Here is a 16,652-nt window from a genome sequence, read left to right as displayed (position 1 = left end):
AGATCAGGCCTGAAATCGGGCCTCAAACTTGACTCCATCTTAGGCACAAGCTTTTGCCTTTACTACCAGTTATCTGGTGCATTTATCAAATAGATGCTGACACAATTGACTTCTTTTTGAATTCTCATAGCTTAATCTCCCTGGGTTATGTTCTTGTTCAGTGTGTGCTGATTAAAAAGAAATCTCTTCCCTAAAAAATTCTGATGATCCAAAGAGTTGCCTAGCTACTGTTGTCCCAGACAGCACCCTGTTCCCTAAAGATGCTGGTCACTGTCCAGCTCTGCCTGCTAGGGATAACATCCCACTAAAACAGATAGCAGTTTTGACAAAGGACTGCGAAATTTGTCCATTTAACATAATGAAAGCAGAATGACCTCAGTGAGGCAAACGGCAACGGTTGCCCAGTGTGTGCAGAACAGGGTCGAGCTTGAAAGAAGCTGGGTCAAGCAATACAACTATGTCATTGAGGCTGCTACAGAGTACAGATCTTTTATTTGTTATAGTTAAGTATGTGACAGAAGCCAGCTGAAATAATGGACTTTTGATTACTTTTGATTTCTGGATTGAGTTCTTCTATTGTACATCTGTGCAGCACTTCTCATTATTGCAGCACAAGATCTGAGGTGTAGGCCTTGGGTCTTCTTGAGTTTTGCTAAAGTTCCTCACTGCAAAATGCATTAGCAGAACTGCTTGTTAAATTTCATCCTAGGCATAGTTTCAGCAGTCAGGGTGTCAGTGCTCTGGCTACATTGTTGTCTTGCAGTTAAAAAACACTAAAAAGTTGGAGATTTCTTCACAGCCAAGGTGTGAAAAGTAATTAGAATGTATCACTGGGTGCTGGGTATAAGCAATTATCTGTGAATATATAAAGGCTCTATTTTTCTCAACAAACAGGCGACATTGTTATAATTATTTAAAATGAAAAAGAAAGTCACTGACTCAGACATGGAGAGATTGGACGGATAACTTTATTAGTTCCCAGTCTAAGGTCTGTAGTGCAGATGCTAATCTAATATCAAGTCTGCATAAAAATAAAGTACAAAATATGGGAAAAGAGAACTCCATTTACCCTGTAAGGCTTGTGCTGTACATGAGTTTGGCATTTCTGCTCAGGACCAGCTCTTTTCAACTTTCAAGCTCAACTCTGGCTGTTAAAGAACACTTGGAAAAAGGAGTGCTAGCGCCTTCTTTCTTGCTCAATACGGGATCCAAGTGGAACACATTCCTTCTATTGAATGTGTTGAGTTTTGAGAACTCCTGCAAAAGTTAGTAAACAATTTCATTTTTGTTTGCATTTGGTTTTTTAAACCTTCTTTAATGTTCTTGCTTTGTTTAGTTAATTGAACTTGTAAGCAGGAATTTCCCAAAGCAGAAGGGAGTCTGATAAAATACTGGCACTGTGCAACCAAATCTGAAGGGTTGATTTTCATTTTTTTTTTTTTAGTGTTTTTGAGACACCTGCTGTGCAATTGCATTTATTAACAATAAGAAAGCAAGAGTGACAAATACTGCTGTCTGTGGTTTTGCTGCATTTTCTTCATCAAATGGCCTGGCTGCTGTGTTAAGTGTCATGTTGCCCAATATTAAGTAGAGCCATTCCAGCTGAACTATATGTCATAAGTCCTGTATGATAGGAGATATTGAGTCCTCTGTAATCCAGGTGATACTGGGATGTCTGCCTTCCAAGCAGAAATATGAGTTCTGGCCCTGCTGCCTCCAAGGGGGTCCTGCTATTCAAGGCAGATGATATGTGAATAATCCAGTGTCCCAGAGTAGCACAGATTTCATAAAGTAGTATATCAAATTCAGCATGTGTGTTGTGAATGTGTACAACTGAGCAAGAGGGCAAATACTGGTATCTCTTCTAAAATGCAGCCTGGTTACCAGTTGTAGGATTTTTTGGGGTTTAGTCCATTCATCTGTTTTCTTGATAGGCTGGAAGTAATGATTGTCAAAATTACTATTGTGAATAATGCACTCCTATGTTAGGAAGACCAGTGCTACACGTGGCAACAAATAACGGCAGTGGCTCTCAAGGAACATGGACCCTGGGAAGGCCTGGACTGGGTATATGCTTTACACCATCAGGTATTCCAAGAAAAGTCAGAGTAGCAGATACCTAGAGTGAAATTATGACTTTGAAGTTATGATATGACACAAAACAAAGTGAGCAAATTGGGATTCTGAGGAGATCCAAAAGTTTCTTGTATTGCAGTAAGTATGGTTATATCAAAATATATTCTATACTTCATAATTTTATGATAACTCCTTCAAGATAAGATAAACATTTATAATTTGAAATACATGCCTGTGCCTTCCATCCCTTGTCTGCCATCATCAAAACAAAGTCATTCTGACAATCTAAATTCAATCTTTCCTGTCGAATGATTATAGTGGAATTTAGCAAAATACTATCTAGTGGTACCCACCAGTGGATCAGTATTAACATTTACATTTGCATTTGAAGCTAATTTTCATAGTATTTCTCTTAATATGCTAGGAAGGTACCTGTCAAGTTAGCAATTAAACTGTAATTTGGTCACTGAGGTGTTTACATGGATTAATAGATCTCTCTCTTAAGCGTATGCTCCTGGGTTTGAAATAATAGCTATACTGCGTGGTAGCATGACCCCACTTGAGTTTCACACACACATGCACAAAATCAAATTCCATCACATTTTAATGCAAATTTTACCTTTGCAAATGATGGCCTGAAAAGAATGGGTTTCCATGGTAACCCTAGGGAACACATAACCTGTTTATCATAACTTCTCCAGGAAGCAAGACAGGGGGTGGGGAACATGCTTTGATGTCAGCTATATTTTTCTGTAGACAGCATTCTACTGTAGCATGTATAGAGAATTTACCAAAATGCTCCCGTACTGTCCTAAATAAACTTTTTTCCCTTTCTTAGAAACAGAAGCAGTTATATGGAATAACATGGGAGGGAACTGCAATAGGCAGTATTCAAAACTGACCTTTCAGCTCCTGTGTATAGTTTGACAACTGGGTCAACATTTTGAAAGACCAATCACAAATTAATAGTTAAAACAGATCTCTTGAATCACTTTCTCTCTCCCTGCTTTCCCTCTATGCTTTTACATTTGGCCCTTAGGTACCCCTGCTGCCTTTCGAAGGCACTTTAAGTTTTTTGTTTTCTTGTTCTTCCACTTCACTGCTGCAAGTACTGTTTGAAAAATGCCTTGAAATATCTCTGAACTCCTATGTTGTGGAGCTACCACAGAAAAGAATATATTGATTATACTTCACATTGAGTGCTGACTGTTAGAGTTGAGGTGGTGGCTTCTGGAGCTGCCATTAGCAAGGAGCGAGTTTGATGGCTGCAAGCATCTGCAAGGTTGTATTTTTCCTGCAGATGCACAGTAACTCCTGGCTACATTTTTTTTAAGGTCATTAAGAGTAACGAACAGATGTTGAGGTTTTTCAGAATGCTGCTTTGAAGTGCCATTTAGGAGTCAACTGACAACACTGACCCTATAGGCAGTGATTTTGGTGACTGGAACACAGAGGAACCATTGCCCACAGTTACCCATCTGGTATCCATCTGGTACCAGCAAACAACAGACAGTACCAAATCACAGAGAAACTGTACCAACTGCTAAATTGGTATCAGCAAGCAAAGAAGGTCACCACCCAACAGCAGTTGCAAGCAGGAGAAACAATGTCTGTAACATTTACAGACCGGTATCTGAAGATCCGGAGGAACCTGATGCCATAGCATATGGAAAGCAATTCCCTCTCTCTAAGCCTGCTTATGCTGATGTTGTTTGCTCAGTATTAATGCAGGTTTGGTGTGGGGTTTTGGGGGGTTTTTTTTTTGTTAACCATATTTAATTTGCAGTATGGAGAGCTTTTGTCATGATGCCATTGAGAGTGCGCCTCTCTCTTTAGTGGCATCTATGTTTAACAGGATTAAGGTGGATTTAATACCCTGTGCTACAGACTAACCATTCAAATTCTAGGAGTACTGTTCCAGAGTGGTGTCAAATCACAATGGAAGGAGTTGAGGTTAACTTTTAACTCCATGACGATTTACTCTTTGCTGTTTTTCTTTGATGTGAAGTATTCTTGGGGAGAGCTGTGGCAGGGGATTGTTTCCCAGTTTTATTGCCATCTTCCTTTTCTTCCCTTTGTTCATTTTCCCCCTTCTTCCTCCTTTTCTTCTCTTGAAGCAGTGTGCTGGTTTGTACAGTAGCTAAGTGTTTAGAATGTAATAATACAACAGTGAGAGATTTACTGCCTCCAGGCGCTACCCCTTCTACTCTTGAGGACCTCCAGCAAGGCATGATTTTATAGACAATGAAAGGCTCGCTCTCCCCTGTGAAGCCGCCTGCCTGCAGGAAGCTTTTCACTGTCTATTTCCACTACTGGCTCTGCAATTTAGTTCCATGCCTTGCTATTTCCCCCTTCCCTCCCTCTTTCCTCCCCTGACATACACATGCATATACCCCCCGCGTACACATTCAGCACCAACACCAGATGTAGGCAGATAACGGCAAAATGACGTTATTGCAATGTGTGCATTAAAAACCTCAAAAATACCCCAAACATTTTCATTTTGCCATCCTCATCATAAATGGAAATATTGATCTGTCCCCTGTTTGCTTTCCAGGTACTGACACTGTCATTTCATTTTCCCTAAAAAGAACACAAGCTTATAGCTGGGCTGCAAAGTGTGGCCATTACATCCTGGCATTGGTGCCAAGAACTCTGCTGACTTAGCTAGAGAAAGATGCTGAAAGCCCCTGACTTTGAGAGAAAATTCAATTCAATTTACTTTATACAGTGTCTCTCATGAAGTATTTCAAAATGTCTTATATCAGGAGATAACATAATGAGAAAATGCTTTAGAGAACTGGGTATTCAGATAGCAAGACAAAATGATACACAACAATGAACTGGAGTAAAAGAAAAGACGACTGTCATTTAAAAGCAGTAATCATCTGGATAAGTAGTCTTGTAAACTAATTACAGTGAGAAGAGAAGCAAAGAATGCAAGACTGGGAGAAACAAGAAGCAGCTTAGTTTCAAACAGGCTAAGGCAGAGGACTGGTTTCATGGGGGGGAAGGAATTGTGCACAGTATTGTAGAACAACTGCAGGAGATATGCTTTAGAAACATATTCACATGTATGTATTATGTATGCTGTATATTGCATCACAAGTGTATCTCATTGACAAGTTAAGTTATTTAGTGGCTGGGAAGAGATTAATTACATTGGCCTGGTTCAGTGGAAGAGCAACAGAAGTGTCCCTTTGTAGTTGGAAAGAATCAATGCTGATGGGTGCCGAGGCTTTTTTGGTGTGCTGCTTTTAAGTTTTGCTGTCAGCTGAAGGGCCTCTGCCTCTACTCTGAGAAAAGGTTTGCAAGTGAGGGTGTCGCAAATCTGGTGCTCATTAAAGACAATTAAGAGGTAGAATTAACCAAAACATATTATATGACTAATGGAAAAAGAAGCCACCCACAGAGACGGACACAGGCCAGGAAATGATCTCATTTTGCATGGTCACAGGAAACCATAGTCCTCAGCACTGGGGATCGCAGAGCTAGGGTTCAGAAAGCAGAATATTATCTTTGTGGGGCTGTGCAAAAACACTCTGCAGTTTTGGCTTCACCTCCATCTTTGCTATTTTCTGTCTACTTAGTGTTGCAAGATACAGCAAATGCTGAGAGCTTGTTTTCTACTAAGCTAAGGCAATTGCCATGTTTTTAAACTGTTATGGGAACAGCCTGTTTCCCTTTTAAAGTTCCCATCTGTGTTTGTATTTCCCTCAGTCTATTGCCTTTATAGAGAATTTTCCACTCTCTCTAAATCTAAACCATTAGTTTCACCTCCTTGAACAAGAGGTAGGGCATTACTGAGGAGGAAAAGTAAATCCTGAGATAATCAGCCCTGCTTAATTCCAGCATGGAGCACTGCTGCTGTCATCAGTGTTCCTGGTGTTCATTGCATAGGGAGAAGGGACAATGACTGTAAGTATGTACATCTGTGTGTATACGCATGTATGTATGTGTACGTATGTGTATGTATGTGTACAGAGAGACAGGCAGAAGGGGAGCATTTAATTGCCTAGCAATCTGACTGACCAAGTAGTGTTCTGATTGCATACAGCTGATTTTCTCAGTGAAAATTTTCAAAACTACTCACCAGCAAAACCAAGATCATCAGTGACTCTGGAGTGTGTGTCTGTGTTTCTTATGGGGAAGAGAAAGGATGGTTTGATTACTATCTCTTTTTTCCTTTGGACAAGGATGTTTTTCTCACCCAAGGGAAATGCATTCAAGCAGCATGAACATAACTATTAATCAACACTTAAGCAATAATCAGTGAATGAAAAATGATGACCAGAAACTGAAAATGTACTTGCATAGCTACTTTGGCGCTTTTCCTTTGAGATCATGCCCTTGCATTTTAACATGAACAATTCTTATAAAATCAGTGCTGATATATTCCAAAAGGTGGTGATTTAAAAAGCCAGCACTTATTTTTCACTTCAAAAAAAAATACTAACAGTGAATGATATATTAAGATCTGCATAAGTAATGTTATAAAGCTACCTCAATAGTCTCTGAGGTAGATCCTCAATTGATGTGGACCAATAATATCTTATGGGGTTACTTCAGAGATGGAGATGCCGAGATCATCATCACTAGAATGCTGTGTTCAGATTTGTGAAGACGTGTTCAGGATACAGAGATATAAATGTTTTTACTGTGTATTTTCACCCAAAAAGGAGATACAGCCACTGAGAGATGCAGGTGTATGTTAGCTTTGGGAATGCCTCCAAGAGGAATCAAATGCTATTGAAATTAAAACAAACCACCCTCATCAGTATTTAGCATGCTTTCCTGAATCAGGGCCAAGGTATGTGGTAACACCCAGCAGAAACCAAGGCTGTGAGACTCTACTAGGAGTGCAGTGATACTTTCCTTTAGTTCTTCAAGATGTTTTTTGACAAACTTAGTCACAGTTCTAATAGTATTAAGTGTTCTCTGGAATAATCTCAAAGGCAGACTAGTATAAAATGCTGAAAGTGAGCGTGTGCTTAATAAAAAGAAGGCTCAACATTCCCTGTGACGGAGCCCAGAAAACAGAACTTTAATAGTCTACAAGATCATGACTTGGTGATTGGGATGTGAACAGGCATCTATAGCCATCTGTTGATTCACCTTCCCAAATTATTTGCCCTGTATTTTCTGTTGACAAGAAAATAGAAGAGTTTAAAGTAGGTGCCAGGCTGCCCAAAACAAACTTTGAAGGCATCAGACCATGATTTAAGAACCTCTAATGATTACACTCCCAAGATGTCTGTAAAATGGAGTGGGAACAGAAACGCAAGGTTCCTCAGGACCTGCTGGGAAGATACTGCGTCCTTCCTTATTCTTAAACTGTCCTATGAGCAAGTTTGTAACAGGGAAGTTGAAAGTGCTCTCTCTCCAGTGATGGAGGTAGTTTTGAGAGTTCCTGTGGAACATCATCTTGGTTTGCCATTGCAGCCAGTCAGCGAAGAAAAGCACCACTACGAATATCAAATAGAAGTATTAAAGGTGCTGTCTTACATCCAGACAATGGTAAAGCAGTAACGATGGGCTCATATAACATTAGACTCTTCTTTGAGGACTGCTTCTGTCATTAAAATCAATGCAACTTAATTAAAGCAAATTATAGATAGATACATCTATAAATAAGATATTAAAGTGCGCTGCTGAATATGATAATTGCTGCATATTTAGCAATCAGCGTGTGTGTTCTGCTTTTGCCAGGAGGGATTTCTTTCAGTGGAATCAATGGAGCTTTATTAAAAACCATCCAAATTAGAGGGAGAAATGATGAGTGTTATAATAACGCAAAATCACTGTTTCAACTTTCATTGCAAAACCAGGAAAGCAAAATACATCCCTCTTTGTGTAGGTAAGGAAAACATCAGGAAAATTCTTTTGAATCGTGGACACTGGTAGAATTTTTAATTTTTACCTTTTGATGGAAAACATAAAAAAGCTGGATGGAGGAAAACATGTTTTCTGTGTAAATGCTGGAGGTCTTGGAGGGTGGGATAATTAGGGTATCACAGCAGTAAGGAATTAAGAAGACCCCTGTGATCAACTTCTTCCATTTCACATGGAACATCCAGTTCACTGCCTTACATAACCCACCTCTGTTTTAACAGTTAAAGAAAGTGTTAGTGAGTCTAATCATGCTCTTAAATTTCACTTGCGGTCCCCAGAATCAGGCAGACTGTTGAAATGCAAAAAATAAAATGGGTGAATTTTGGTGTTTCACCTGTGTATGAAACATTGAGACCAGGGTGGGGAACAAATCCACTTTTACCTCTCTCAGTTTTTCTTCAGTTTTCACTTAATTGAAAACAAAAACCAACTGTGTCTCAGCAGAGGGGAGACCTGAAGGTTAAAGGGCAAATTCCGTTATACCACGACTCTTTTTGGCACGCTGAATCTCAACCCATGTGATTAGAAACGCTCACAGACAAAAGAAGAGCTTTGAGAACAGAGGTCAAACCAGCATCTGAATCAAGTCCTTTAACAGATGATCACAAGACTATTGAAAAATGTACTAAGCAATGCAGCAGTTCTACGTGCCATGTTTATACACAGACTTTCAGGCAAAAAGCAGAACTGGGTGGCATTTTCAAAGCACTTGGGTGATAGCAGAGCACGTGTCTCACTCTGCAACCTTCCTGGGATGGCTCCTGTATTTTAGTGCACATCAGTCGTATAAAATACAATGGTAGTATCACGCCATTTTTTCTGGGCAGAAAACCACAATGCACAAGCTCAAGTGACTTTCCTGAGCATACACAGTGAATAAATGAAAAAGTTAGGAGTCCCAGGACTCCTACCTTCGTAAGCTCTTCCTGATCTCCCATAATTTTAAGTAAGTCAGGCATGACTCAAGTAGAGTCAGCAGTGTTTTGCACTGGGTTCACAAACAGGTAGCTAAAATCACATCAGCCTTCATGAAGTTATGCTATTGCTACTTATCTAGTGGGCAGCGCACGCTCCTCATTTTCTTCCTGATCTTAATGATAATTGAAATGTTTGGAGGAGACTTATTGTTCAGAAGTGGGGGAAACAAAGGGTTAAAAAGAAAAATTAAAAGGGCAAAGGAGCTGTTTAGTGTATAAGTGAAAAATGAGTAAGCCTGAATTCAACACCCGCTGTGTATTATTCCTTTTTAAGAGTGTGAAACTTCTGAGTCTGAGCTTTGGTTTTTCTATGGCTAGTTAAGAAGCTTTAAACAAATTTATTAACAAACTGATCTCTGCAACGATGATCAAAGTTTTCTGTGTGCAGCTCTAAATAAAATACCTGCAGGAGAGGGACCGGTGACTGCAGCTTTATGAGACAGCCACCCTGAATGAAAATGGCTCTGCATCATTCTTTTCTCTATGAGGAGTACCCACGGTCTTGGGTCTTCAGCATGGCAACTTCACTCAGGACCGACATGGAGCAGGGAGCTCGGGTAGCTCAGGTGAGAATTTGTGACAGGAGGTAGAGCCCTAGGTGAAAACACACTGTCCTGCCAAATGTGTCTCCACTGTTAGGGGCAAGGAGCTGCTGCTGGCTTCCATTTGCATGGAGGTAGCTCTCACCTTGAAGTGTGTGCAAATGCACAAGAAAAAGTTGATTTATGAAGCTTAAACTTTAAAAAAGATCACTATAATTGTTATTGTTCATACCGCAAAGGCTGTCCAACCCCAAATACCTTGATCTATATGAAAGGGGCAAGGGAGGTTTTCCTCCTAGCAGCTAGTCTTTTAGTCTTTAACAAATGCTCCAGGAGGAAGGCAGTGTAAGGCAGGTGAGGAGGAACGAAATGCAGTGTCTCCCAGGAAAAATCACGCCCTCTTGCACTTCTCTGCACCGTTTTCAAGGTAGTCTCAAGCTTCTTGGATGAAGTAAATCCTTTCTCTGCTCTTAAAGAACTGTTCTTCTGCAGCGCCAGAATTTTCCTGTAGGGAAATCTTAGACTTACTTCAAGATACCTGCATGCAGATATAGTCTACTTACACCTTATAATTTATTTGCAGATATTTGAATGCTCTAAGATACTTGTTTCTGGCTTGATCTACAAGTGCATGTTCACGTTACCTTTTTTATTTTTTTCCTGGGAAGTTTTCCTAGGGAGAATTGGCAAGTTAGAGATATTTGCTGCTAGCTTATCACTTCCGTGTATTAGAAAACTCAAAGTGCCCCACAGTTACCGTGTTTGCCAGGGACATAGCTTGCACTGACACCTACACAGCTTTTGTTTTCTCTTTTTCTTTACAGTTCCTTTCCCCTTCTGTCTGTTTTGGATCTGCATGTGAAACGTGAACCTATGAATCTTTCTACAGTTTTCTGTCTTGAAACAACTGTGGATTCCATTTGTCCAGGGAAGTGGAGGGAGCTGCAGCCTGTGCTTGTTCTTCTCTGCCTTTTGGCCCTTCACATTGGTCTCCTGCTGAAGGTTGTAGACTTAGAGAGAGGAAAGCAGCACACAGTGCCCACACCACTCTTCAGTCTGTGCTTCCCTCAGCCTGGTTCTGCCCCTGGGGACTGGCAGAGGTTTAATTAAAGATACAGAGGTGTCTTAGGGTTTTTTCTGAAGTGACGTGTTTCTATCGCAGAAATCTTGTTTGCTGATGGTAATTATTGGGTTTTTAAAAAAGAGACATGAACAACAAAAGCGTTGCTAGCTATGTAGAAGAAAATGCCTTTCTGGCACACAGAAAATCCTGACCATGAAGGCATCGAGTTATATGGATGCAATGCCTTGCCCGTTTGTCTGGTACCTTGTCTCCAAGCGTGGCCACTGCTATGTCCTTCAGAGAATTCATCGGGATTCCCAAAGGGGCGACTAAGAGAATAACCTGCTGGTACAGAGGTTTCTGCCTGCTCTCCCTTTCAGGGAATGGCTGACTCTTTGAGGCTTTACCTCTCTTCAACCTGTCAAAGGCTTTACTGTCTTCTGCTAACCTGGTGCTAGTTGTTCTGCTTCATATGTGTATCCAGTTTATTCATTTTCCGTTTTACAAAGTGGCCGTACTTTGCAACAGTTAAGTTTCATGAATTGTTTGTTGTTGTTTTTTGATAAAGATAGCATTTCCTTTCCTCAATTTAAGCATGCTGCTCTTTTAATTGCACTGATGGGATGATCGCTGTTTCTGTGTTTATCTCTACCCCGTTATTTTTGCATATTCATGTTTTGCTTGTTAGTTGAGGCTGCTCTAGACTAAGAGATGATCTCTTCATAATGATGGCTCTTATGTAAGTTGATGTTGTTAATTTAAACCCTAAAAATACAGGAGCATGTTTTGGATCATTCTTTCTGCTACGCATTACCATACATTTGTGAAATGTATATTTTATCTGCTGTCATGTTCTCTCTTTACTGATGGGGGTGTTGGTCTCAAAAACTCTTCCAGCCGCCTCTGATATGGACTCAGCCAAGTAATGCACCTTCCATCAGCTCCCGTGCCTCGCTGGTCACCTCATGGTCAGCATCCATTTGGCTTTGATAGGACTTCGAAGTTTTAATTCTTTTTTTATTAAGGTTACTGTTTGTTCGCCTAAATATTTTGTGATTATTAACTAAGTGGTTAAAACCTCTGCACCTGGACTGAGGGCCAGCTGCATACATCCTGTTTCAAGGAAGGAGGAGAAGCTGGAATATTTTGATCTTGTTAATTATTACCTTTCATGCCGATTTTTAGCTTAATTTGTTGTAAAAGACGGCAAAGAACCCTTTGTTTTGACTCTCTCTGAAACATAAATAACTTCTATGAAGGAAGAGTTTCCGTTTTTGCAATTTCTCTTTTCATTGGGGTAGTATTTTATTCCAGGCACCATTTTGCTGGTGGCTGAGTGATGATACATTTTTACTGTCGCATGGACAGATGGAGAAGGGAAAGGAGAAGAAATGGCGAGTCTTTAATTAGCCGTGCAGAGCCAGAACATGCTTTTCCAGTGCATCAGGGGTTTTATATAGGGTGTGGAGACTCAGCCACTCGATGGATCCAAATTAGCAAAATTGTGTATCCACCGCCAGGGTGTTTCTATGGCAACTGTCTCTCAAATCATATATACAAACAGACCTGGCAGGGGGTATAGCCTTCTATTTGGTCTGTAGGAAGCCGTCGGAAAAGGGGTGTTTTCAGGCTGCAAAAAGGCCTTGCGGTGTAAATATTTTTTTACTTTATGGTGACTGGTATAAGTTTGGGGATCACTGCTCAATCCTGATGCAATTCCGAATCTGTTTGTGGTTTTGCACATTGACTGGCTGCTGTTATTCCTGCTAGGTGTGAGAGTGATCACCAGGAAACTTGCACAGGGTGGCAAATGCAGAGTTACCAGGCTCATCCTTTAGCTCATAAACGTCTTGCCGCTGCACATAATTAATAGCCTATCTACAGCCACGCAGGTAGACTGTATACTACATGACTTTTGTGCTGAGCGAACCAAATTACACATTCATTTCTTGTCCCCTCGTTCTTCTTCATGAAACAGCAGAAGCGTGGAGGCTCTTCTCTCACCGGCATACGTGGTGAATTAAGGGAAATTACCAACCTGATAAAATTAGCAGTGTAAGAACAGCCAAAGTGGCTGTGAGTCTTCACCTAAGTGACTCTATCTTTATAAATTCTCTCTACATGTCACTTTTTCTGGTGAAAAAAATGAATGAATGATCCATTTAGCCTACTGCCCTCTTTTTGAAATGTAGGGCAATTACTGTTATTTTTTGCTCATCCAAAGTCAGGCACTGCTAAAGCATGGGTCATTTTGAATCAGAGGTGGTTATTTCTTGTGGCCATCAGTTCCATGAGGACTGCTTTCTGTTTTGAGTCAGATAAAGGAGAGTTAGCAAGAGGCCTGTGCTAAATAATTTTTTTTCACTTATGAGTATCTGGGATGTTCAGTGAGTGGCAAGGTGCATAACAGTATTTGTCTAGAATAATTCCTAAGCTTGCCTGATAGCTCCAAGGGATAGTGCCTCTCTCTGTATTGGACTTGGCTTATGTAGTGGGTCCACAAGAGACTGTAAACAGAAATGCTATGTAAAGGTGGATAAGACTTACTACAGCTAAGTGCACAACCTTTCCCATTGTAAAAGCTTATACATCTCTTCAGTGAGAATGGTATATTGTGCATAAATTACAGGACTGACAGAAATGTACTCTAACCTGTAGAATGTGAAAAACCTGTTAATTTTTGTTTGTTTTTTCCTTCTATAATCAGGCATTTGCTGAAAGCTTGGTGTGATTTATTCTTTTCTTTTTAATGAATTGTTAAAAATGTTTGAAAAGGCATTAAATCTTCCTTTCTGCTATTAATCTGTAAAAGGGGAAGGGGATTTTAAATGGCCTCTTAGTATATTGCTTTATAAAACTGCTGATTCTAGCAGCACCGGAATAGGAATACATACTAATGTAGGAAACACTGAAGGCAGTCAGAGCCTCCTGCATTTATGGAGGAAAAGACTAATAGCTCCATTTTAACAAGGCTCTTAACACTTTGGGCCATCAGCAGGCATTGAGTGAGTGAAATTGGGAGAGCTCCTGTGTGCTAAAAGCATTGAAGTTCACCATTTTGTACCCCAGTTGGAGCCTTCCCGATAGAATTGCGCTCTGCAGCCAACTCTGGTTGCCATCTTGAAAACAAACCAAGTAGCGAGCTGGCATTTTGACTGAGCGCACTAATGCTTCACTTTTGAAATGGCACCAGAGCATGATAAATGCACTTAACTCCCAGCTGGGTACTTAGCTTTGCAGTGGCGTTAGGGAAAGTTTCTGGATTTGTGTTAAGAATGAAAGTAAAGCCTGTTTATATCACGTTTTAAACTTGAGCGAAACACACAAGTTTGTACTTGGTACTAGCTGTGATTCAAGTAGTTACGTCACTGGAATCAGAAGGGATGTGCTTAATTAGATTACGGCCTCATGTTACTGAATTCTAGGAGGAAGGCCAGCCAGGGAAGGGGAGAGTATCCTGGCTAGCACGCAGATGAGGAAAAGGCTCTGAAGATTGTACCTGTTCTAAACAGTTCTTTGATACAGAAGCCTTTCTTGTTAGCAGTGATAAGATTATGTATGGGATTTGGAGCTTCTTTGAGCCCCTGCCTTTCTTTTGTTGATTTTGGCATGTTGCAGCATCATGTGTTCTCTGCTTATCGTTTTGAGATGCATTGTTAGTAGCTGGGCTGCATAATTGATCTTCATCTCTAATTACTCTCCTCTCCACAGGTGCCTGGAAAAGGTCCAGATGGGAGTTCGTACGGTCTCCGCTACGAGGGGATGGAAAGGCAGTATGCATCCTTACCCAGGTACAGCACTGAGCCTCATACACACACACTGGTTCACCCTCCCTCTGATGGGTAGGGAAATCAGCCCACAGCTGATGTCAGGCTCCAACAAATAAAGATTATTTTGCAGTTTTGTCTTGTCACCTTCTGCTGCTGATTCAGTGCCATCTTTATAACTGTACTATTAATTTGGACTTTTGAATTTAAAAAAAAAAGTCTGTCATTGAACATGTCAGCAAGAGTCATGATCCACAGGTAGAGAACATGACATTGAGGAAGCTGGCTCTGCAAGAGTTATAACGGGTCGTAGCAGGGCATAAATGACCGAGTTTATAGTGATATAATCCTAGCTGGCATTGACAGAGTACTGCTGTGGAAAGCCTCCACTACAGCAGCCACTGCTACTGAAGTCCCACTGTTGCTGCAAGGACTGTCTGGCTAGCAGTCCTACTCCAGTAGAGCATCTCTGTGCTTTAACTGAACACTGTGGAAATGAGCGTGAATTCTCTGAGGACTTTTTTTAATTTTTAATCCTTATCAACTCAATGAAGAGTAATTCTAGTCTGAAACCAGTGGGGCATAACAAAAAGGAAGCATTTCAGAGATTTCAGCCCTGTTTCTATGGGAGTTCTAATAGCGGAGTGTAAGATTTAGCAAGCCAGAAAGGGGAGCGAGAGGATGCTAGAAGAGATAGTGGGAAGCAGTGGGAGGAAAACAAAAATAGAAAAATATTCCCCCTTTAGAATTAGAGGGCTGGGAAAGACCTTAAAGGGGTTGCCCAGTCCACTTCTTGGACCTACAGGCAAGATAATTTGTAAAAGCAAAGCAAACCCAGCTATTTACAAGCAAGAAGAGATTCTTTGTTGTGAACTAGTGCTGGCATTTAGGAAATCAGTGAATAGGTTCTTTTTGCTTCTTTTTCTTTTTCCACTGAGCTATTTACATTCAGAGGTGTCACTGGAGAGATTGATTGATAAATATGTAATGCTGTGTCCAATTCCAGATGAAAATACAAAGAATGTCTTACTTTTGGAAACCAATGTATAAAGGCTGTCTCACAAGACGTTGTCGGACGTTTGTAGGCATTTTTAATGTACGTGGTTTCTAAACCAAAGAATGTGTCTATAGTTTAGTTACTGCCTTCAAATGATATTTGTGTCAGCCATCGTTTTGGAAATTCATCCTGTGCAGTAACTGGCTTTTCTAACAGAAGCCTGCTTTCCAGCAGTGTGTCCTGTATCTATTTCCTGACTGACTGTGGATATTCTTAGTCTCCTAGGTAAATAGCCATCTTTTTTTGTAGTCCTCCAACACTCTTGTCTCCTGTTATGTTTTTAGCAGTGTTTTTTACAGGTTAGTTAGATGTAGTTTAATTATGCACACTCTTTTTTATCTATTTTAAACTTCAATTTTGTTCAGTACTTCCTTGTGAATTACAAGAATAAATTAGCAATTGGTGCCCAGTGTAACTCTCTACAGCAATTTTTGTAGTCCTGTATCATGTCTCTTTTTATTTGTTTTCCCTTCAAGCTGATCAACCTTATTTTTTCAATCTTTATAAAATGGAATTTCCCAGTGAAGTAACTTCCATCACCCAGAATTCTTTTTTTTCCTCCAGTATTCCTTTCAAGCAAGCATGACCAGAAGCGAGCACAAGAGTGCGGATGCAGACATGCCCTTGCTTTCTGCAGCAGTGTTCTCTGTATTCCTTCTGTCCCGTTCCTTTTCAAACCTGCTGCATCCTCAGCCTGTCCCCTGGGTGTTTGTACTGCTCACCGCTGCACCCTGCGTTTTTGTGTTTTGTTTGGGGTTTTTTTTAAAGGTAGATCAGATCGTGAATTTCACAGTGTTCTTCCCAAAACTGCCGTTTATCTTGCTGGAAACATGACTCTCCAGCTCTTGTGACAGGTTTGAGTATTTAGCTGGCTGGGACTCACTATTTAGGAAGTCATCCAAACATTCAATAAGCTTTTGAAGATCGGTGTGAAGGGTGTCATTTCTCTCAGTGCCTAAGAAGATTATGCTGGAGAGTGAGAGGGCCTGCACTTCAGCAGGGTTTTGTGTGCTTCCCGACCCGAACACGCGCACTGCTGCACGGAGGCCGTGCCATTGCCGGGTCTCCGGAGGGTTTCCACCCTGGCAGGAGCAGAGCCTTAGGACAGCACACCCTTGGGTGTGCCTGCAGTCCAGCAGTCGGCTGCCGCCTTTTATACTTACATTTTATAAGTTTTGCAGTTTCATGTTACTGCAGTAATTAAGCCCTGGCAGTCACAAATTACTAGATTGCTACGGTGAAGTCTAAATCCAGAAGAAGGGGATGCAGTCTCATTGC

General features: G+C 40.7%; 1 protein-coding gene across 1 annotated transcript in view; it reads left to right on the top strand.

Moving 5' to 3' along the window:
• Positions 1-16,652, top strand: part of PARD3B (par-3 family cell polarity regulator beta) — a 430,355-nt gene that overhangs the window by 389,076 nt on the left and 24,627 nt on the right. The window contains exon 22 of the mRNA XM_010565338.1: positions 14,262-14,341. Coding sequence (XP_010563640.1) covers positions 14,262-14,341 — 80 coding nt within the window. The remainder of the gene's footprint in view (positions 1-14,261; positions 14,342-16,652) is intronic.

The sequence above is a fragment of the Haliaeetus leucocephalus genome, unplaced genomic scaffold (genome assembly GCF_000737465.1).
Source record: "Haliaeetus leucocephalus isolate CR32 unplaced genomic scaffold, Haliaeetus_leucocephalus-4.0 Scaffold1, whole genome shotgun sequence".
NCBI lineage: Eukaryota > Metazoa > Chordata > Aves > Accipitriformes > Accipitridae > Haliaeetus > Haliaeetus leucocephalus.
This window is presented reverse-complemented; position numbering and strand designations above follow the sequence as displayed.